Source organism: Corapipo altera, unplaced genomic scaffold (genome assembly GCF_003945725.1).
Source record: "Corapipo altera isolate COAL_440 unplaced genomic scaffold, ASM394572v1 45, whole genome shotgun sequence".
NCBI classification, from domain to species: domain Eukaryota; kingdom Metazoa; phylum Chordata; class Aves; order Passeriformes; family Pipridae; genus Corapipo; species Corapipo altera.
The window spans coordinates 14,730,985-14,753,935 of record NW_020884877.1 but is presented as its reverse complement, the minus strand read 5'-3'; the positions used below and the strand labels follow the sequence as shown (position 1 = coordinate 14,753,935).

General features: G+C 36.2%; 1 protein-coding gene across 1 annotated transcript in view; it reads left to right on the top strand.

Annotated features, from left to right (window-relative positions):
• Window positions 1-22,951, top strand: part of UBR3 (ubiquitin protein ligase E3 component n-recognin 3) — a 104,210-nt gene that overhangs the window by 16,945 nt on the left and 64,314 nt on the right. Inside the window, exons 7-19 of the mRNA XM_027636526.1 lie at window positions 1,563-1,629; window positions 5,371-5,501; window positions 10,740-10,968; window positions 14,100-14,279; window positions 15,035-15,168; window positions 16,846-16,932; window positions 17,522-17,587; window positions 17,673-17,762; window positions 18,879-19,007; window positions 19,104-19,156; window positions 19,803-19,936; window positions 20,415-20,500; window positions 21,851-21,992. Coding sequence (XP_027492327.1) covers window positions 1,563-1,629; window positions 5,371-5,501; window positions 10,740-10,968; window positions 14,100-14,279; window positions 15,035-15,168; window positions 16,846-16,932; window positions 17,522-17,587; window positions 17,673-17,762; window positions 18,879-19,007; window positions 19,104-19,156; window positions 19,803-19,936; window positions 20,415-20,500; window positions 21,851-21,992 — 1,528 coding nt within the window. The remainder of the gene's footprint in view (window positions 1-1,562; window positions 1,630-5,370; window positions 5,502-10,739; window positions 10,969-14,099; window positions 14,280-15,034; window positions 15,169-16,845; window positions 16,933-17,521; window positions 17,588-17,672; window positions 17,763-18,878; window positions 19,008-19,103; window positions 19,157-19,802; window positions 19,937-20,414; window positions 20,501-21,850; window positions 21,993-22,951) is intronic.

The window sequence follows — 22,951 nt, the reverse complement described above, 5'->3', positions numbered from 1 at the left end:
AGCTGACATGGGAGTAACAGAGGAGAGGAAGAGAAGTCATAAAGCAAGACTACTTTTTCCTCATTTCTCTAGTAACATCATTTTTCTAATAAGCATTTCAGCCTTACACCTGCAGTCTGTTTTGACTTTTGGATGAAAGGACTGGACTTTCATTTCAGCAATTCATATTTATCAAGGAGAACGCAATTAAGATTATAAAATAAAAAATTAACTTTTTTCACTGATGCTTTTTTCAGAGTGGGAAAAAAAATTTACAGCTTAAGTTGCAGAGTCCTGCAGTGCATAGTAGCATCCTAGCAAGTCTGATTTTTTTTTTTTTCTTGAGAGTACTTCGCTCCTCTGATGGGGGTGTGGGCAGTGGCAGCATCCAGAGAACTGACTGACTCATTCCCCATTGAAGTACCAAAGTAGCCTGTGTTCACAAGGACCACAGTCTTGTGGTCTAAGTGTTCAAATGTGTGTCCATCTTAAAATGAATTTTAAGATGAAAGATGAATTTTAAGATGATCTTAAAATGAATTTTAAGATGGAGATAATGAAAGGATAGGAAAATTCAGACCTTTTATTCACCTCATACTTTTGGTCAGTCCTTAGGCATAAAATGTGAATAATCTTTCTCCCCAGGAAAGGATAGTAACTTCTTCAGATTTGGGTTCTCTGTCATTTAGGTAAAGTTTGGAAATAAAACATGGCATTTGCCATATCCTTGGAGAAGGATATTGATTACTTACTTTTAACTGTAGATATCTGTATTATTTATGTCTCATTAGCTCCAGTAAGGAACTTTACTTCCACAGTTTCATTAGGACTACCATTGTTAGTAAAGATCCATGCAGTATTTAATGTAGTTCTGTAATGTTACATGCTTTTTTAACACCTAATGTTAGATTATGTGAAGTGATGGTGGAGATATTTTTAACTTGCATTACATTTTTGAACTTTTGCTATTTTGTTTGTGGAGTGCCTTGGAAGCTTCAGATGATAAATGCTTGTGTAAAGTGTTTCCATTATTCTGTAGGGAGAAAGCAATTAGAATTGGCCTCCTAAAGGTGTCAAAAGTACTTTATTCTTGCATCAAAAATTTACATTGATTAGAAAATGTCTAGTTAATTGTGTTGTCAACTTAGATATACAATATGTTGGCTGATATTTTTTTTTAGGAAACAAAAAACCACAAATGCTACAGGTGGATAAGGGAAAACCTCGGATGTGCAACAGTTAGAAATTTTATGGTGTTAAACATTTTTGTAGCAATAAGTTTCAGAAATCAAAGCAAGTAACCTTACAAAATTAATGAAAGACATGAATATGTCTGACCTTGCAGATGATAATGTTGCCTGTAGGGAGGGAAAAAGGCAAATAAAAATTTAATTTTTTTTCTAAATAGTTGCACACAGTCCATGGCTCCTGTAAACAGTAAAAGTATTTTTCTAGTAAGATAGTGTATTCAGGGCTTCTTTGTTTTAGCCTGGTAGTTAAACCAGAATGTTGAGAGCATACCATCTCTTGGCAATCTTCGAAGTATAAGATTATGAATTTTTTAAACTCTTCCCCTACCCCAGGAGGACCAGGATGGTAGCCAAGGTGTGGGAAAGCGCAAGAGAGTGAAACTAAGCAGCACCACCAAAGGTATTTATAAAGTACTCATCTCAGTTTATCATATTTTCTTTATGTCTGTCTTAAAAATTATCTAGGGATACTCATTCACTTCCCATGCACTATAGTGCTGCACGTGACAAGTATTAAACATAGCGAAGTCCAAAAAAGAATAGCAAGTGGAAATGTGGTAATTGGCAATTTTGATTTCCCTTGTGTGAGTACCACTGTCTGGGACTCTGACATTTTGTCACCTCTGTGTTGTAAGGTGACCTCCAAAAATTCGTCCAGTTTTCACTGTGTGGCTGTCAAGGCTGCAATACAGCTTTACAAGGAAGTGTTTGATGTATTTGTTCTTACCATTTTTTTTGATTGTGCCATTGTACAGTATGATTGTGTTCTCAGCCAGGCAAGAATGCTCGTCTCTGGTTCTGGTTGGTCTTTCTGTATTGTTCTAGTAATGTTTAAGATAAGATACTTGAACAGAGTCTCCCTTGGAACAACTTCATTATTTTGAAATTAGTCCTCTGCAATTTCTGGTCAAACATGAGTCACACTCACAAGGAGGTCAGTGCAAGTTTTAATTCAAGAATGACTATAGGCTAGAGACAAGGTAGTCCTATCCTGTTCTTGACGTGTTTTTATGCTAAAAAGTGTTTAAATAATAATATTGAAATACTATTATTAGGTAAAGAAGGCTTTTTTTTGTTTGTTTTTTAATGAGAGTATGAGGAGATGGATGTATGAAGCACAAAGAATTGCAAGCCTTGAGAAAAGATCACTTGAGTGAAAAAACTGGTAAAAGTTGGAATACAATTTCTGGAAGATCACTGGAGTGAACGTTTGGAGCTTGAGTTTGAAATACAAAGGTTTAAGAATTAATAGAATTGTATGAAGATGTTGTGAGGAGTATGGGAAAGTAAGATTGGTTGTTTTCAGGTTGAAGGAAAAAGAGATGAGGAAGCTGGAAAAGCAGAGAACTAAATGTTTTGGCAACGATGTTGTTAAGAGGTAATCTTAAAAATGGTATGTGAAAGACTGTGGTAGAGAATAATGATGTGGAAGAGATGGTAGTTTTGGAGAAATGCAGAAAATGTAGAGACATCCAAGGAAGGTTCTCTCTCTTAAATTTTAGAGGCTGTTAGCTTGTCTGAAAGATGAGTTAGTCAGGTAATACACAAGAAAAAAGATTGTTGTTCTGGTGCATAATAAATAATTATGGGAAATAGGCAGGGAGGAAGTTCAGGTTTAGAAGCTACCTGATCAGGATACCAGTATCAGCAGTGGCATTTCAGGAAAAGTGATACTTGAATTCAACATTTCATTTCCCCCCAGGATTGTAGTCTTCCCCCTCTGAGGCATCCCAACATGGACTGTGCTCTTGATGTTGATAGCTCCTAATATCTGCCCCAGAGGAGGGAGTCTGCCAATGGGGGAAGGGTAAGTATCTGTTTTTATTAAATATCAAATAGTTTTCTGAAGTTTTCAGTATTCATATTTTATGTCCAATAGGGTATAAAATAAGAGTATGAAAAGAAAATTTTAGAAAACTGAGTATTGAATAAAAACAGATTTACCTTTTCCATATAAGCAGACTCCCGTCCTAGGTCTTCAGTGGTGTATTGTCTCCATAGAGGGTTATTTATATACTGGAGATATCTTGAAGTGCTAAGTCTCATATTCCAGAGAGATATTTACAACACTCTGCGAGGTCTTTTGTGGCACCAGGAACGAATGAAAGGTTTCTTTGAAGAAAATACAGATTTTATGTTGAAATTCACTGATACAGATATGGGACTGAGTATTGAGAGAATTTTTATTTTACTCTCTTTTAAAACCTCCATCCTGCATCCATCTGAACTACCAGACATTTAAGACAATTTTAAACCCACAGGCACTATTTTTTTTTTTTTATTATTATTATTTGTTTAAAGAAATTTAAAATCGTGTGGTACTTTTCACAGGAGTGGGAACATTAGTCCCAGTGTTCTTGACAAATTTTCCAAGTTGGGTAAGAGCATTCTGCCTACTTAAATTCTATAGCAGGTGTAAGTGGATAGTATTCATCTGTCCTTGCCTGAAATTGCTACATAAAGTATTTGATATGCACTGTTCAACATTTCAGAGAAAGCTGCACATGAGTAACAGATGAGGTGTTGTGTCACTTGTCTCCATGCCTGGTGTTCGCACTCAGGAGCATTTGGCATGTACCTAAACTTGTACTGTCTGTTCTGTGGACACAGGACATCAGTCTGCATGGCTACCAAACTGTCATGGGCAGTCAGATCACATACACTATTTCTTAACAAGAGAGAGGAACAGAATGTAAACGATCATCACGTGTTTGTTGCAATAGGTGATGTGTAATGCTTTACAAAATATTTTAATGTTAAAATACCTTTCATGACTCTGTGAAGGTAGTGTTTTTAAATCAATGCTTGTAGAATATATTGAATAAAACATATTCTTGCCCTTTTGTGGCTTGCTGGAGTCTTGAGGAGAATGCTAACATTTAAATTTGGGCTAATTGGTCACTTGACTGAGGAACTCTGACCTTTGATAATGATGGAAAATTGAGGTAATTCCTGCTTAGGAAAAGCACAAATGCCTATCCTGCTTGGAACAGGTATAAAGCTATCCAGTGCAGTCTCTAAAACTGTCATACTTCAGTGAAAATGCGAGTCTTTAAGGCCAGATGATGTTTAATTTAAGTGGTTTTGGATGTGTGCTGGTGGGGGCACTTCGTACGCTCCCATTGGTATATGGGATTTTCTGTGTGGGGTTATGTATGTTCAGGTGTAGTTGATTTCTAGATATAAAGGAGTGTTATTATTATTTTCTTTTTAGTCCTCATATGTTACTGGAGTGAACAATACCTGTTGTGGTTTTAAATAATAAATAATCAACCTCTTGAAAAAATCGGTCTTTATATTTTAGTAGTTTTAAAAACTGATTTAATATGATTTATGCTCTGTCAAACAGTAATTTCACAAACAGTTTATTCTAGCAAAGGTCAGTTTGCAGCTTTGCAATCAGGAAACTGATCTACTTGAAAACACAGCTGACAGAATGGAAAGAGCCTGGACTTGATTCCTACTAGGTCCCCCACAGGGATCTTCTGTCAGCATGAGTAAGGGGGCAGAGTGAATGGCCAGGAGTTGAATGGGGAAAGATGAGAAAGGGGTTAGTAACTGATTATTTAATTATGGTAATTTTTGTATAAAGAAACCAAACCAACAACTTTGTGGTTGGCCAGTAAGTACCTATATTTGCTTTGGAAAATAAGAACAATGCATACATTATTGCTTCTATTTAGCTTGTTTAGTGCTTTGTAAAGTTTTCTTAGGTAATAGAACTCATCACTTAATCATAAATGTATTTTATTGTTTTGCTATTTGATCTTGAGTTAGGCAGTAGTCTTCATTGTTTCCCTCAATTAAGTGGCCATGTTAATACTGTGCAGTTTGCTGTGATGCATTATAATCAGTGCAACTATTACAGTAAGGTGATATGATTCAGTGCAATCAATGAAGATTGGATTCTGTGGTAGAATTGTAGTGAAAACTTTTATTGGCTTCTCTGGGAGGTCCTTTTTATCTGACACTGTGGTATCAGAACTGTTGGTCATGTTCATTTTCCCAGTGTTTAAAAGAAAATAAAATTTACAGAATGCACTAAGATGTTCTTAAATTTTTTTCCTGAATTTTTATGAGTGAAACTGCACTATCATTGTTTTAATACATTATACATACCCTGCTCCAACCTTTTATGCAGATCAATCTATCATGGATGTTTTGAAGCATAAATGTTTTCTAGAAGAATTATTATTTTGGACAATAAAATACGAGTTTCCACAGAAGATGGTGACTTTCTTACTCAACATGCTACCAGATCAAGATTATAAGGTACTTGCCTTACTTCATTCAAACCTAAGTATGTTTTCTTATTCACATACTCAGTGTGCATTATGCCTTGCATGAGATCATGTATGTTTATATTTGAATAATAAGCAGTAAAATAATGCAGATCTTTTACCTTGTTTTGAGAATTTTGTTAGAAGGTCTGAAGTGCTTAGCATTTGAAGAGTGATGTGGACAAAATAAGATGGATAATTCTGGAGCAGCAGAATTAATTTTGATCTCATGCTTTGTTATTTTCCTTTTTGGCTGTTAATTGCATATTTGCACGTGTTGGATTTTGTTTTGTTTTATTTTACTTTGCAAAATGGGGTTTAATCACTTAAAATATGTGGATCACCAGTGTGTGATTCTGTGGTGTGGTATGGCTGGTGAATAATTGCAGTGACTTTATTCCTGTTTCAAGAGTTGTAGTAGGCAGTGGTTTCTCCATGCAGGCCATTACAGTGTGAGTGTTCTTGCTGCAGCTATGCCCTAGGTGACTTTGGCAGCCTTCCAGGTGCTTCCTTACAGAGTTTTGCAGTTGTCCATACCAAGTATCTCCTGGCCTGGCGTTGTGGAGACTGGATGTCATCTTCCTGTTTTAAATCTTGGTGTGCAGCCAGGTTTGGTTGTTTGCTCCACATGTTCCCAAGACCTAGTATACATAGCAATAAGGCTTAACATTTTGCTCTGATCATGTCATACTCTTGAGCCATGCAAATATTTTGGACCTTCTCAATCCCTGCTGGGAGACAAAGATCAAGAAATCCTGAAGTCTGGGCATGCAGATTTCTTCAAAAATATGTGTTTATGGTGGAACAGCCCTGTATTTGTGTCCCCTTAAAACCTTGCTGTATCAAAACAAAGGATATGAAGATAACTTGCAAGGAAGAAAAAGATACGGGCTTTCAACAATACTGTGTCCATGTCAAGACACCGTTTTGATTTGGGATACCAGCCTAGATTCATCTTGGTCTTGGATTCAGCTAATACGTGAGGAGAGATTAGGACTTCTTAACTGATGAACCCTTACCATGAAGCTTGCATTCTTCTTGTTAATTTGGGGACCCACATGGACATCCAGTTCTCCTGATCCATTGCCAGCGAAATTCCTGCCCATAAAAACAACCAGCTGCTAGCACATGGGAGAATCTGGTAAGTGTTGGCTGTGTTTCCCTTTTTACTATACCATGTAATAACAACAGCTTTTAATGATCATGGGATCTTTCTTCCTTTGACAACAAACCACGGTCTTCAGTGACTTTTTTTGTTGTATTCATCATCTGTCTTCACTCAGAATGGAGACCATGATATATTTAATCTCTACTGACTACCACCTTTATCTGGAAATAGTCCATCTTCTACCCACCAATACTGCATGCTTAGATTGAAAGATTTTAAACATTTTTTTGTGTTGAAGGGTTTTTTTTTATTACCAGTTTTGTATTGTATTTCATTAAACAGCTAATTCCTATGTAAAAACTTTATTAGAAGCACATATCTCAAGTATTTTAAGTATTTTAGGATCTGTGTTTAGTTGCTGTGATTGTCTCAAATGCATTTTTAAGTAGTAAGGGAACTTGGAGCAGGAAATGTATCACACAGCAATACTAGAGAGGCAGTAACACTGTTTTTTCCCAAGATAACCTGTACTTTGTTGCAAAACTGTGTCAATGCTGCATGAATTTTAAACATGTCTATGAGGACTGGGGCTAATTTACAAGTAGTGGCTCTGCCTTTTACATGTACATAGAGAGAACATAGCATTTTGGGATGAATTAGAAGAATGTTTTATGTTATAGGCTCCCATTTAGCTTTTTGGAAAAAAAAATCTTGTGTGCTGATTAATCATATTGCATTCTCAAACAGCAGGAATACCTGGAGGGATATAAACTGTTCCAGGTGATCTCTCAGCTTTCTGTTACTTCTCTCATCTCATCTACACTACATGTACTTTCCTAATTTTTTCTATGTCTGCTCTTGTGCAATTTAGCTGATTCTTTGTGAGGTGATTTAGTGCATTAAATCAGCAGAATTCTTCTAGGTTGATTTTCTGATAAACTGAGGGAGTTAGCCAGACACAGAGCACAGAGCTGGCTGTCTGTGCATGCTTTGAAATTGTTGAAATCTCTGACCTCCAGCATGAACATACTGGAGCTGACTGATCCACCATTGCCCTGGGCAGCAGTCACTGAGCCACCAGCGATCTCAGTTGCACAGATTTATTTTGAAATAGGAAAACAAACTTCCCTTTTAGGATTCCCAGTATTGAAAAGAGGTGTTAAAAGGGGTGGGCTAAAACCCTGGGTTAAGTAGCTCTTCCCTCTCTTCCCAATTTGACATATGAGAGAGACAGCACAACAAAAAGTGTGATCTTTGCCTTACAGATCTGTGCTTGAGGCATCCCTTCCAGCACTCTCTGACATTTGAAGCTTGGAAGACTTACAAGTGAAGAAAAAGAAAGCGGAAGAGAAATTTACCAAAGCTTCCAGGAGATTAAAGGTTTTATGGTGTGGACAAGAGGAAAAGCAAAAGGCCAGAGAAATAGACCGTCATGTGACCAAGGAGAAGGCAAAGAATGTGTTGACAGTAAACAGGAAGCTGATGGAAGAGTTTAAATCATCCAAGGGCAGAGCCTTGCTGAAATCTGGAATACTGGAAGTAGAAAAATGCAGAAGCATCTGGTAGAGATAATGAATCAACAGTCATAATTACCAAAAATGCTGTGCCTTGTTGGGCACCTCCCCTAGAGACCATTGAGGCAGCTATTACAGCAATAACCCCTGGATATGCTGTTCTGCAAATTCCATAGAACAGTTTTTCTGTTAGAACCTTAAGTGTTCAGCTGGCAGAAGTATCTTCTTCTTAGGGTTGAGAATATAAACATGGGAGATGTAAGTTCTAACTGAAACATGGGGTTGATGTTAGTCACCTAAAAGTTCTGGGGTTGTTGAATGGCAACCAAGAGGAAAGACCAGTTGAAAAAATTAACTTTGTTTTTTGATAGGCTAGACATTTAGAAGCTGCACAAGATCATAGAGAGTAAGTCAGTAAAGGTAATTAAATATACAGAAACTATGTTTGTCTTAGGAAGCCACTTCCTGCAAAAGATTGGAAGCTATTTGGAAGGATGTGTTACATCAAAATCTCTGCTTTTGCTCTGATCTATATTCTCCCTTAGTTGTGTATATAGCTTTGGCCACTGAAAGAATGGATTCTGAGGTGGATGGACTGATTACTATGGCTGTTCTTACATATGGACTGCAGTTTGCCACAGTATTTCAGCTTTTTAACTTATGGAATTGAGTTTAGTTTCTTCCTCTCAAAATTGGAAAGGGTTGTATTTTTTTATTTTACTTCCAGGTGAATGTAGGAGAAAAGCTTCTGTCTTTCCTTTACTTAATTGTATTGCAGAGTCTCTACCATTATACTGTATTGAGAGCAAATTTACACTACTTTCAGAGGTTCATTATTGTATACGAGTGAGGCACAAAAAATTTCGATGCATGCTGATTTAAAATAAAGAAATAAAAAATCCAAAATTTGTAAGACAGTGTTTTTGCAGTCAAATTGAGAGTGCTGTGTAAAAACAAGTAATACATAGTTCCTACATCTCAGAATCCAAAAATCCTATCTAAACATAATACAGTGCAAAAAAAATGTAGAAAAGTATACTTTTTTTACTAGCAGCATTAATATACCAACTTCTTAAAATATCCGGTGCGTCATTTGTGTCTGAGGCTTAACATCAATAGCGTGAATGTCTTGATGATAAGTGTTGCTGCCAGTGATTAAAATTGTTTAAAGCTTTAATTTAAAGGAAATTATATGACAGGAATATCTGGAATACCAGAATGATGTGTATTAACTTTGCTGAAGCATTGCAAATACCTTGTTCCAAAAAGTCTTTAACTGAAAACAGTTACCATTGTGCTGGGGGCTGTATGTCGAACACGCTTTCAGTTATTATACATGTTTCCATCACTGTGGACCAGATAAAGGAAGACAGTTTAAGTAGTCTTGCAGTGTTTCCTCTAGTGACATCCCCATCCCTACCCCGGTCCATTTTTTTTGAGGATATTTGCTGGAAGAAACAGTTTCTGGACCCAACAGCAGCATTATGTCATCATATTTTTGGAAGTATTTTCTAAATGTGAAAAACATGGTAGTATTTTAATAATAAAAATATGGAAGCACTGAGTTTAAGGCAGGTAAAATAAAGTAGTGATTTGTGTATGGTCTGATGAAAACACAGTTGCTCAAGTGTGGTTTTAAAATTTCTAATTCTATGCTTATGAAAGGTTAATACTGAAGAAGGAATAGACAAGGGATTTTTAGACTTTGATCTGAAAATTTTTATCACTGCCCATCTTGTCTTCTTACTAAGCCAGGCAAGTCCAGATGGTGTTAATTCAGAACCTAAAGTACTAAGTGAGAACTGATTTCAAAGCTGGCAGATTTGCCCACATGTACATCCAAAGGTTGGTTTACAATGCAGTCTGAGGCTAATGGAGGACACAAAAATGTACTATATGCATAGAATGTAGTACAATACATATTGTTTGTATATGTATTGATACATTTAAATATTATCTCATTTAAAAAAACACAAACAGTTGTGTGAAGAATAACAGAACTTGCTAATTATTTTAATTATTGAGGGGAAAGCACTGAAAGTTTATTAAAAAGTATAGGATGTTATGATAGCAGAAATGAAATTCAGTGTTGAAATACCTCCCTTGACAGGTGAATGAAAACCTTACTCCATAGGTAGATGAGCGCAAGTCATGAGTCAAGGCAGCTTTATTAGGCACTACTAAACTCATTGTTCATAGTGTACCATTTTAGAATATTTGTTTCTGTTGTAGGATGTAAAAATTTAGGATAAATTAATTCTTAGAACTGTTACTACTTTCAGGTGTTATGAGACCTTCTATTCATTGTTTGAACATTTCTGGTGGGTTTTTTTAGTGTGAGAAGTATAGAATGAGAAGATTAGATTTTGGGAAAAGGTAATAAAATTAGAGGCTTGAGTTACCCGTCTCTATAAATAGGTCTTTTCATGTGGACTGTTTCTAGAAACTATACATGGAATACTTACACCATCAGTTTTGGTTTGTCATAGCAACTGGTGTTTCCCAGGAAATGTTGATTGTACTTTTGTAAAGGAATATTTCATAATGAAACAAAGCTATAATTTTTACATAATACTTGTTAACATCAAAATTTCTTTATAATTTGCAGATTGCTTTTACAAAAACTTTTGTTCAGCATTATGCTTTTATTATGAAAACACTGAAGAAAAGCCATGAATCAGACACAATGTCTAATAGAATTGTGCATATCAGTGTTCAGTTGTTCAGCAATGAAGAACTAGCACGCCAAGTAACAGAAGAATGCCAGCTGCTGGATATTATGGTCACTGTTCTGTTGTACATGATGGAAAGTTGCCTTATTAAAAGTGAATTGCAAGGTAGGTTGATATGTTTGTTTGCTTCATTCCATGGATAATAAATTGATTATAGAGGAAACTTAATTTTTCTTGGGTAGTCATCCACCCCCTCCAACCCTTTTTCCAAAAATGTACAGGATGTAGCAATGTGTGGTAGAGGCTGAGTATCTGAATTTCCTAGAAATATAAAGGTAGTTATCAAGAGCGATACTGATGTTTTGTCCTTTGGTTTGTAGGGTTGTTTTGGGGGTTTTTTTGGTAGGAATGTTATATAGTTTAGAATACAGAGTATTACCTTGCAAGTGCTTAATTTATTGGGTAAAGTGCATAAACAACTATTTGAATGACAAATTATATATGCAAAGTGAGACCTTTATGAATTTTAAAAATATTTTCAAAGTATTTCACAAGCTATTTGGAGTATTTGAAATTGTTTTAATTTTTCTCTCCTGTGATTGCCTTAATAAAATTTGATGTATAATTAGAGGAGAATAATTTAGTACTTTGTAAATACAGTAATTTGATCAAGCTTTTGTTTGACAGAGTGGCAATTTGAATTTGAACTAGTGTACATTGTGTAACTTTTTTAGTGAAAGCAACTGTCCTATTTCCACTCTCCTTGTTTTACCTGTCCTTATCTGAAAATGGTGTCACAATGCATCTTGCTAACTTGTCATGCTTTGATGTGCCTAACAGACTGCAGGCCTCTCAACCCTCTTTATCCTAGTTTGAGTCTGAAAATATTCTCTAGTCAGGCTGAGTGCTGCTTCTAAATAAGCATTATCAACTTCTGTGTGAAATTGTATTTTTTGTTGCCTGAAGTATTTTTTTCTCAGAGTCTGCTCTGTGTGTAGCCTAAAACAGTGACTGTACTGAAATGGGAAATCCTCACTCGTCTAGCTCTCGTGTGCCCTCATGCAGCAGCACTTCAACATGAGAAGTTTTCCTGTTGCCCTACATAGATTGCTTTACAGTATTAAAAATGTTGAATATTTAACAGTTTGTATATCAAGTGATTTTTGCTAAATCGGTGCCATATTGGTGGAATGTAATTTAAAAATTACTTCTGAGCATCTTCTCATTGTTACTTGTTGGTCAGTATGGGGTGTTGGTGGTGGTTATGTTCTGTGATGCATCAGAATTGCAACCAAAAAGGCTGTGGCTGTAATTAGGCATTCTCTGAAGAAGCTTCCTGGTAATTAATGATGTAAACTGAAGCTGGTAAGTTAAATAACATCAGATGTATTTGTGATAGATGTGTGAGAAAAGATTTAGCCTTGAAGCAGCTACCCCATTGTTTCCTTTTCCTAGCACCAGTGATTTCTCTTAGTTAAGATACTATCATAGAATTACAAAATCTTTTAGGTTGGTCATTGAGTCCAACAGTAAACCTAATACTGCCAAGTCTACCACTGGAATGTGTCTGGTGTTTTTCAGTGTTTCCACATTTCCTGCTCGCTGCTTCATGTATGAGGGCTTGGGCATTGACAGAAAAAAAAAATCATAAAATACTTCATTGAGTTTTTTCCCTCTCATATTCTTAGTGTCCTTCTTTCGCAATTCTGTGGGCTTGAATCTTACGTTTATTTCAAATTATCACTTAGTATGCTGGAAATAGTGAGAAGTCTTTTAAAAGTCTGTACTGGTGAGATAAATTGAGAAGACTTCTCTTTGTGCAGCTACTGTAAACAAAAGGTTGTTTAATATCTGAATGAGACAAAGTTTACAAATCCAGCCAATGGATAGATGGAAGAGCATGCTGGAGAGGAGCAAGGAGAGAGTGGAGCAGGAATTGTATCTGCTGTGGCATGTTTAGTTTGCATTGCTTACAGATTTTAATTGTTTTTGAACAGCTGACACCTGTTAAAAGTATACAGGTTCACTGAGGGTATTTGTGGATGCTGTGATAAACTGTTTTCACGAAACAGAGTTAACCTAGGAGTTGTGTTGATACCAACTTTGTGTTACTAGATTTACTAGTGTATACTACTAAGTGTTACTAGTTCACCTTACCTCTCTCACACGTGGTATGAAAGGATGAGGGGGAGAAATACAGATGCGGATGATAAAACTGGCTCTCTAGGAGGATTTATGTCCCTGTGTTCTTAGAGACTTTTTTCCTCTCTTATCAGCTCATTCCTCCTAATGAACTTTTCATGGGAGAAGAATTTATACCCCCAAGGAAAAAGTATTGGTGATGGTTCATCCTTTGAAAAACCAGCGTCTTTAAATGACATTAACCCTGGCTTGTAGAGTGCTCTGAATAAGAAGCAGTGCCACTGTCCTTTTGAAGTAATTTTGGATTTGTCTAATCTATACTGGGACAGAGAATCAGTAACACTGACCTGTAACTCTTTGCAAAGTCCTTGAGCAGATTGAGGCAGAGATGTTACCCTGCTCATGGACAGGCCAAAGGGAACCACTCTACATACAGAGAGAGGAACCTCATCAACCAGAGACTGGAGTCTCGCAATAACAGTGTTTCTTTTTGGCTGTGGCTGTGCTGCTTACGAATGTTTCCCGGTGTAGAGGGTAATTACAGGGGTCCTTCAGTGCATTTTTACTGGAATAGAGCCATCCAAAGGCAGGTCATCTGATGCAGCCTTCTCTTTCCCTAGTCTTGGGCAGACTGGCTAAAAACTGTGTCCCAAATTCAAACTGGAAATGCTTTTCTTTGCTTTTCTCAGAATCACTATGCCAGCGAAGGTTTTGATCACCAGATTGCTTTTTGAATACTGTAAGGTAGCTTGCTCACTGGAAGTATGTCAAATTCAAAATAGATTTCAGGTGTTGGTAGTAGGAATTGTATTGTTTGGTCTTTTTATGCTTCCTGAGAGTATTCAAAGAGGCATAACTGTGATGGTTTTACTCATGCAGTGCTTATCAAAGGTTGCAATACTGTTCAAAGTACGAGTGGCTCCTAGTGAGTGGGATCTATGTTGGTGAGTCCATGATGAAAAAACAGCCTCAGGTACCACAAAACAACTGTTCTTCTTTTCTGCAATTTTCTTTGTGTGTGTCTGACCACAGCATTACAGTACATACTAATTGTTGGGTTTGCATTATTTTATAACTTTATAAATTACAACAAGAAGGAAAAAAATAACTTTTTCTTCTCCTTTTGTTTTGTTTTCTTTCTTTTTTAAACCTAGACGAAGAAAATAGTTTACATGTTGTGGTGAATTGTGGGGAAGCACTACTGAAGAATAATACCTACTGGCCCCTGGTTAGTGATTTTATAAACATACTTTCACACCAAAGTGTGGCAAAGAAATTTTTGGAAGATCATGGTCTTTTGGTAACATGGATGAATTTTGTATCATTTTTTCAAGGTATGTGACACTTATAATCAGTACTAATACAGGGATTTTAAGACAGCTTAATGTTCACAGTAACAAAATCCTTACAATGCTGTATGTAAATATTTAATTTATTAATATTCTCATAAGTTTGTATTTCTGGAAGAGAACAGTATATTCTAGAAAACAGGTAGATTAAAAAAATTATCTGATGGATCTTTGCTCTTCAACTACACACAAGACAATTGCATCACACTTAGTTGACTCAGATTGGTGCAAGAATTCTGAGGTTGTACTTGAAGTACACATCATAACTTGTACTAGAAGTGTTTTACTGGTGAAGTTCTAAATTTAAGTATTGGGGAAATTAATTTGACAAATCAGGATTTTTTTTTAAGTGTCGCAATGGAGAATTTTTTTTATTATTTAAAAGAAATATTTCAAAATGGTGGGCTTCTCAGTACTGATAAGTGTTCTGAGGACCAGCATCCAAATGTTCTCATTGACTAAGTGACATTCAAAGTCGAAGTTAATGTCACCTGAACAGCAAGGACTGCAGTTATTAGCTGGTCTAGAGCTAATGTTCTTTTCTGGTTTGTTTCTGTACAAACTTTATTGCTTGTTCTCATAGTTTATCAATTATTCTGCTGCTAAATAAAATAGATTCTTACACTTTGTGGAGGTTTTTTTATCTTTATTGGTGTGTAAATGCATAACACTAAAAATACTGCATTCTATTTAGCCCTAGTTAAATATTGGGTTGTATAACTCTGCTTAAATCTTTGAAGGTATGAATTTAAATAAACGAGAATTAAATGAACATGTGGAGTTTGAATCACAGACATACTATGCTGCCTTTGCTGCTGAGCTGGAAGCCTGTGCCCAGCCAATGTGGGGTCTTCTGTCACACTGCAAAGTTAGGGTAAGGCTAATGTTTCTTTGTCATAATTCTTGGTTTTATTCATGACTTATTCTAGAATTCTCAAACTTGAAAGGTCTATCTGTTTTGTGTTTGAGAAGACTTGGATTATGCTGTCTTTGTCTATCAAATAACATAAAACTTGGATTCTGTGTATAATTCATGCTTGAACCTAATTTATTGTCTCCAGTACTGGGACTACAAGTTCAGGATGTGTACAAGTCATTCCATATGACTGTACATATGGAATAGCTTTGATCTGATGAAGAACTTGATAACATGTCTCTGAGTCATTCTGCCTTTGTTCAGTGGGAAAGGAGATACACAAGTTGTCCTAATGTGATTATAATGTTGATTGTGTCTGCAAACACGCAGTTCATTGCAATAAGGGATGGAGTAATTTATGGGTTTATGTAGTTTTACTATCAGTCTGAGGTGAAAGCCTCTTAGGTTTTGACATCTTATTGTCTCCAAACTAGAGCAAAAACTTGTTACTATTTGCTAGACTGTAAGTAATAGCAAAAATTGAATCCATCAGCTTTTAGGGATAATTAACATATAAACCCCGCTTTTTACTGTTTTTCTATGAAAAAAATACTTATATTTTAAATTAGCTTATTGAGATACTTGATAGTGTCCATGAGACAGTAATACTTGAATTGAACTGTGCAGTAAAAAACTGTGCCCAACTGTGCCCATGTGATTTTAAAAGTTAAAACCAGGCCTTTCTGTGTTGTAAGTTATACTGATACATTATGAATGTATCAATTTGAGTCTACATCAGCTCTTGAAAACTGAATTACAACTTCTGGCTTTTTGCAGTATTCCTTTCTTTTTTGCTTTGGGATGGGATAGTCTGCCTTTTTTTTCAGACCTGTAATATTCCTTGCTCCACCTGTTGTCTTGTCAGTCATGTCCTCAGCCACATTTGAATCTTTTGGTTGTTCTCAAAAAATCTGAAAATGTTCTAGAAATTTCGTAGCTTAATTATTGTACATATTTAGTGAAACCTGATGGATGGGAAGAGATTACAGCTCATATCTCACAGGATAGGGAAAACCTGCAGAGCCTGGCCCCCCTACAGAGGGTGGAACAACAGGATGGGAGCATGGCTGCTGTATTTCCTGATGAGAAAAGGTGTCTGACTGAGCCAGTCGGCATTTGCACAGCTTCTGGTTGGCCTAAGCACTGCTGGTTTTTGCATAAGAAGCGTGTCATAGATGGCCTGAGAGCGTGAGGCAAGTCTGGAGTCTGTGTTTAGGGGGAAGATTAAAGGAAAAATCTGTTAAGAAATGAAACTTTGCAAGTTCTGCTGATCACAGAGCAATTTGGTTTAGCTCCCCTTCTGCCTTCCCTTTTTGCACATAGCCTTCCAAGAGAGAAGCAGCAATGTACAGCTCTAGTCTTGAAATACATGATTTAACCTGAAATATAATGTAGTTTTATGGCATTGTTATAGAGTTACATCATACAGTCATAACAAGATTTGCTTACTGTTAAAATCTATGCAGTATTGTGGTATTGTAGCATTTTGGGTTGGACTCGGTGATCTTGGAGGTCTTTCCCAACCTTAATGTTTCTGTAAAAATATTCTTGAAATAATCATATGTATTTGTAGTAGGAAAACGATACTTAAAGCTGCTTTGGCTCATGTAGTGTGCTGGTTTCTCTTAACTGCAGGAAACACAGGAATATACACGGAATGTTGTCAGATACTGCCTTGAAGCGCTTCAGGACTGGTTTGATGCTATCAACTTTGTAGATGAGGTAAATATCCTTAGTGAATTTAAGCAAAGTACTGTGAAAATTTGATTAGATTTCAAAGGTGATACACTTCCTGCCCCCTACTCTCCCCTTAAATTAAGTCATTGCTCAAAGTAGTGATCAAAAATGGATTGCCTTGCTGAAATTAGAGTTTGTACTTAATAGTTGCAATGTTATATCCTAGGATCCTTTATTTGTAGAGTCTTGGTGACTTAGATTTGCTGGTGCAATCTTAAGCTTTGTGAGTTTTGAAAGCACTGCTATTGATACACTACTGTTGTGCTGAATGAAGAGCTGAAGCAATGGCAAAAGAGAAGTCCTGTTGTGCTGTGGTAGTGGGAGCAGCTTTGCCAGTTATCAAGCAATACTCTCAAACACCTCAGAGTGCCATTGGCTACTGGGGACTTAGAGAGAAACTACAGCTGTTGAAGGGGAACTTGAATCGTCAGAAAGGCAGGGGAGTGAAGTAACAGTGGAAAGTCCATCAAATGAAGACATGCCAAGATACTGTCCTTGGTGGTTGTGACAAAGACATTTGTAAGTTTGGTTTTTTCAATATATTATATTAAAATACCTTTATTTTACTTTTCAGCCAGCTCCTAACCAAGTTACTTTCCATTTGCCGTTGCACCGTTACTTTGCCATGTTTTTAAGTAAGGTAAGCGTGTGTTGTAGTCACACAGATGGAAGCTCCCTGTCGAATGTGATCATTCAGTACAGTGTGTGCTTGCTTTTGTTTCTAGGCTGTCAAATGCCAAGAACTAGATCTGGATACTATCTTACCAGATCAGGAGATGCTGATGAAACTAATGATTCACCCACTTCAGATTCAGGTATGGACAGAATACATACAGAAAAAATAGTTACTGTCTGATTTTTTTTAACCCTAGTCATTTAAGTATATTCAGAAGTATTTAGCAAAGGGAAGCATGTCTTAATTGTGGAATGTCAAAATAACTATATGTGACAATAATAACTAGAAAATATTGAGTATAAGATAAACTTTTTTTTTCTTCTTCATATCTCTAAAATTAAATATGTGGCATTAGTTATCATACTCTGAGAGGTTTATAATAATATTCACTATAACACTTCCAAAAGGGTAGGAAGAACCAACCCTTTGAAAACATAGAACTGTTATGTGAATAGAATGGAGTGCAAGTTGAAAGGAAACACGAATCTGAAAATTTCTAATTTTAAACTCAGACTGAGTTCAAGAATGGATGCACCCTGCAATTTATTTTTATTTACAAATTTGGATTTATTTGTATATAAGTGGCAGTGAGCAGTATTTTTAATCACTGCTTCTAGATCTAACCTTTTTATAACCACAATATCTTCATTTTCTGAGTACTTCTGATGTATAAATCACTTCATTTGGCTTTGATTACTTTTGTTGTCTGAAATATCTGCTCTCATATTAAAGTGTGGTATCTGTCAGATGTCCCTGATCATTGCAGGGGGGTTCGACTAGATGACCTTTAAAGGTCATTTCCAACCCAAACTATTCTATGATTCTACAAGGAAGCTGCAGAGAGACTTTTCACAAGGACATGTAGTGACAGGACAAGGGCCAATGGCTTTAAACTGAAGGAGGGTAGTTTAGATTAGGTATCACAAAGAGTAGTTTAGATTAAGTATCACAAAGACATTCTTTACTGTGAGGTGGTGAGGCACTAGAACAGGTTGCCCATAGAAGCTGTGGCTGCCTGATCCCTGGGAAGTGTTCAGGGTCAGGTTGGATGGGGCTTTGAGCAACTTGGTCCTAGTGGAAGGTGTTCCTGGATTGGCAGTGGGGTCGGAACTAAATGATCTCCAACGTTCCTTCCAACCTAAACCTTTCTATGATTTTTATGTTTCTGTAATCATATATTGATGATCTGCTAAAGATTGAATTGAATAGTTGAATATCCCTGATATATTTATAATTTTTTATTTTCCCTGAACAGGCAAGTCTTTCTGAAATTCACAGCAACATGTGGGTTAGGAATGGTCTCCAAATTAAAGGACAGGCCATGACTTACGTGCAGTCCCATTTCTGCAATTCCATGATTGATCCTGATATTTACTTGCTGCAAGTAAGTTATGTTTTCTGAGAAGCCAAGCTAATACTGTTTACCAACAAATATTGAATTAAATTAATTGAATAAAATTAATTTATTCTCTTTCTACAGGTCTGTGCCTCTAGACTGGACCCAGATTATTTTATTTCATCTGTTTTTGAAAGGTAAGGTTAAAAGGACAATGGTCTTGTTCAATGTTGTGCTAGCTGTTGACTGATTTATACAATGTGATAGAAAAAGGGCATGTCTGATACACATCTTCAGTGGTACAACTCTGCCTAGCCAAAATGAACACTTATCTAAGGGCTTTACTGAAAGAAGTATCTCTTGATTTTAAACAGGATTGGCTTTTAATTTACAGTGCGGTAATGAAGCTTCACACTTTTTTTTTCTGAGCATCTTTAGGGTATTTTAAATTTTACAGATGTTCATATGCTAGGATATTCCAGCCTGAAGAAGTAGATAAATAAAACTGCAATAGTAAGAGGCACAGAAAAGATGTCTGCTTTTTCGGGGGGGGGGGGGGGGGGGGGGGCGGAAATCAGAGTTTGAAAACATTAATTTTCATTACCTTTTGTGTCTTCATAAATCTAAGGTGTTTTCATAAGGAGTAAATATCATTATAGCACATTCCATAGATAAATAAAAATCTAAATTTAAAAAGAAGATTTTCATGTGGTTTTGTTTGCACTTATTTCACTTTGTATTCATTTAGGTTGTTGTGAATGCTATCCTGAGTTTATATTACATTTCACATTCGTGTTTTAATGTTGGAGAATGATGTTTCTGACTTCACTGTTTACTGTGTAGATTTAAGGTGGTAGATCTATTAACGATGGCATCACAGCATCAAAATACAGTTCTTGACTCAGAGCACGAAAGGTCCATGCTGGAAGGAGCCTTAACATTTTTGGTCCTTCTGTTAAGTCTTCGTTTACATTTAGGTAAGAATCACTGCTTTAGGAATACTTGTATGTAAATAACACTAAAACATGTTCATTTATATGCAGCACTTAGTAACTGCCTTAAAGCTGATAAACCATATGGTAACTTAGAGCATTCAACACTTGGTTTCTTTTTTGCCAGTTATTTAATTTTAATCCCTTATGGATTAGAAATAGATATAATATAATGGAGAAGACCAGCTTTAATGGAAGTGGGTGATTTGTATAGGCAATCACATGAAGATTCTCTGTCTTTTCCAGAGAGACAGCAGTTTTAATTTGTACCTGTCTTTTCTGACTGAGATTGTCTTTCATAACATTTGCACTCCTTTCTTTTTATCCTGTATTTTTATAGCACTATATGATTACTTAATATTAGTTTGTATCAAGTTTGACATGCTTTTAATGTCAAATGAAAACTGAACGTGTATTTTAAAATCGTGCTATTTTAATGGCTTTTTAAATTTTATTGTTCTAGGAATGACAGACGATGAGATCCTCAGAGCGGAGATGGTAGCCCAACTCTGTATGAATGACAGGACACACAGTTCATTACTGGATCTCATATCCTTGGAATACATTAACTAATGTGCATGAATGAGAATGACAGGTGCCTGAATAGTAGTAGGATTTTGGAGCTTGAACAGCATGTTTTTAGCTTACATAATTAAAACAAATTGTGTAAAGGTGTGTTTGCACATACTTTTTAGTAAAGGCATTTGCTCCATTTTTTTTTTCCTTACAAAATATGCTATACTTTTTAATAGTTTAAATTACAAATAGTTTAAAATACAAAATGCTGTAATGCTGGTATTATTATGTTTTTTAACACTGCAGAAGTCTTTTAGGTGTGAGATAAGAAGTCTGTTTTCCAACGACCTTGTAGAAAGTTTAGCCAAACGTCACCTTTATCTGGATTTGAGCCTTTCAATATCGCTATTTTTATGCCAGTATAAAAAGCAACCAGTCCACACTATATTTGCTTTTGTTATCAGTAGCTGAAAATGCAAATAATAGCAATCCTGCATGTTGCTTTGATGTTGGAGTGAAGTGCTTGTGTTCTGGGGGAAAGAGTAGCAAACTCCAGGAGGTCTTCCTGCACAGGGATACAGTTCATGTTCCCTGACAACTCATTACAGATGTGCAGGTTTTACTGCTATTGGTGTCTTAGGTTCTGTAGGCAAATGAAATAGCTTGTCATGATTGCATAAAAGAACTTGCAATCCAGGGATAGGCATTGAGCAAAAATAGTAGGAATATAAAGATAGGAAAGGAGGAGATCAAGAGTTACAAATCTGTAGTAAGAATTATTAATTGTTATGATATGACCCAGTAACTCAAAGATTTAGATGTGTAAAATAAGCAATCACTTAGAATGGTTCACTTAAGCGAATCAGTTAACTATGTGAAATAAGTGAATCATTATACAAACAATCCCTTTTCACTAAGCAGAAGTTTACTTATTTGTAAGTGCTACTTGTGTTTTGGAGTAATGTCAGTAGGTCAGTTAAGTATTGCTACCAAAAATGAGAACTATCCAATCCAAGATGCAGAATTACTTATTGTGTTCATGGATCCTGAGCTATTTACTTGCTCCTTCTGCACTTAGCTGTAAATGCAAAATATTCTTCCTGCGAAGAGAGACAAAATGTTTGTAAATAAGTACCTAATGTCTTGAGCCAAGCATGTAGCAATTGTCTTGCTTTAAAAAGTTTACTGTCCTAACTGGGAGGCTTTGCTTCTCTTCAGTCAACATTACAGTTCCTAGCAGCTGGAGGATACAGACCTCTTGTGGTAAGCACAGAGCACTGCTGAAACATGGTGTGAAATGAGTGACTGAAAATGTCAAGAGAGGAGTAAAATGGCTGTGGCCTGCAATTAAGTTAATTTTGCTTTCCTTAACACAGACATTACATTCCAGAAAACCCCAATCCCAAAAGTGGTATTATTCCAGGAAGTTTAAGCTTTGAATCAGTCCTGTCAGCTGTTGCTGACTTTAAAGCTCCTGTTTTTGAACCTGGAGGTTCCATGCAACAAGGAATGTATACACCTAAAGGTATGGCAATCTGTGTTCCCTTGCAACATTCTCAGGGGTAAGATGCCTAATCAGTTTTTGTTTGGCTTTGTTGTTGTGGGTTTTTTTCCTTAAAAATAACCCCAAACCCAACCTACCAAATGATGTTAAAAACCCCACCTCATCCTCCCCACAAAAAACCCAAACCCACTACCACCACTAAAACCCCACAAAACTTGTTTGACTTTTTCATTATTGTCTACTGCTTAAATTTAAGAGCATTGCTAAAGACCGTCAGTAGTCTTTAATAAATTCATTTTGATCTAGGCTGAAAATGAGCTTTCGCATTACTCAGGTATCCTCAGGAAACAAGGGAAAATGGAGAACTGAAGAATTATTTTATTTTACTGATCTACATATTTAATCATTTATATGGTTTAAAAAAATCTGATCTTCAGTAGTTTAGAACTGTTAGCACCAGTGAGATGTCAGTTGCAAAGATACTTTCTTTGAATTTCTTCACATTTTGATTATTAAAGATACCATGATTCTTTATTTTATTTTGTTTAACAATATTAGTATCCTGTTACATTTTCCACAGTCAGTAGCGAGGGTCTAGAACAAAGTTCAGGCTAAGCTGGTTATAAAATACTGTTCTATAATTCTACAGTGCATACAGTGCAAAAATGACAAGTGTCTTCCCCTGACCAGCTTGTCATCTAAATTGGACTCAACACAGCATTGGTATATCAAAGGAGTGAAAGAATTTAAGAACTTAGCATTCCATTACTGTTTCCTGTCACTGAGCAGATAAGCCTGTAGGGATCTGAAATGCTCCATGTGCTCTGGTTGTGCTTCAGCTAATGGCAAAGCTGAAGAGGGTTTAACTCCTTCCTCCCCTGCATACTTCCCTTGAAAACTGGAAAGGTCGAGGTTTCGCAATTTTGAAAGCATTTGGTTTGTAATCTTTTGTGGATTTTTTTTTTTTTTTTTTTTGGCAT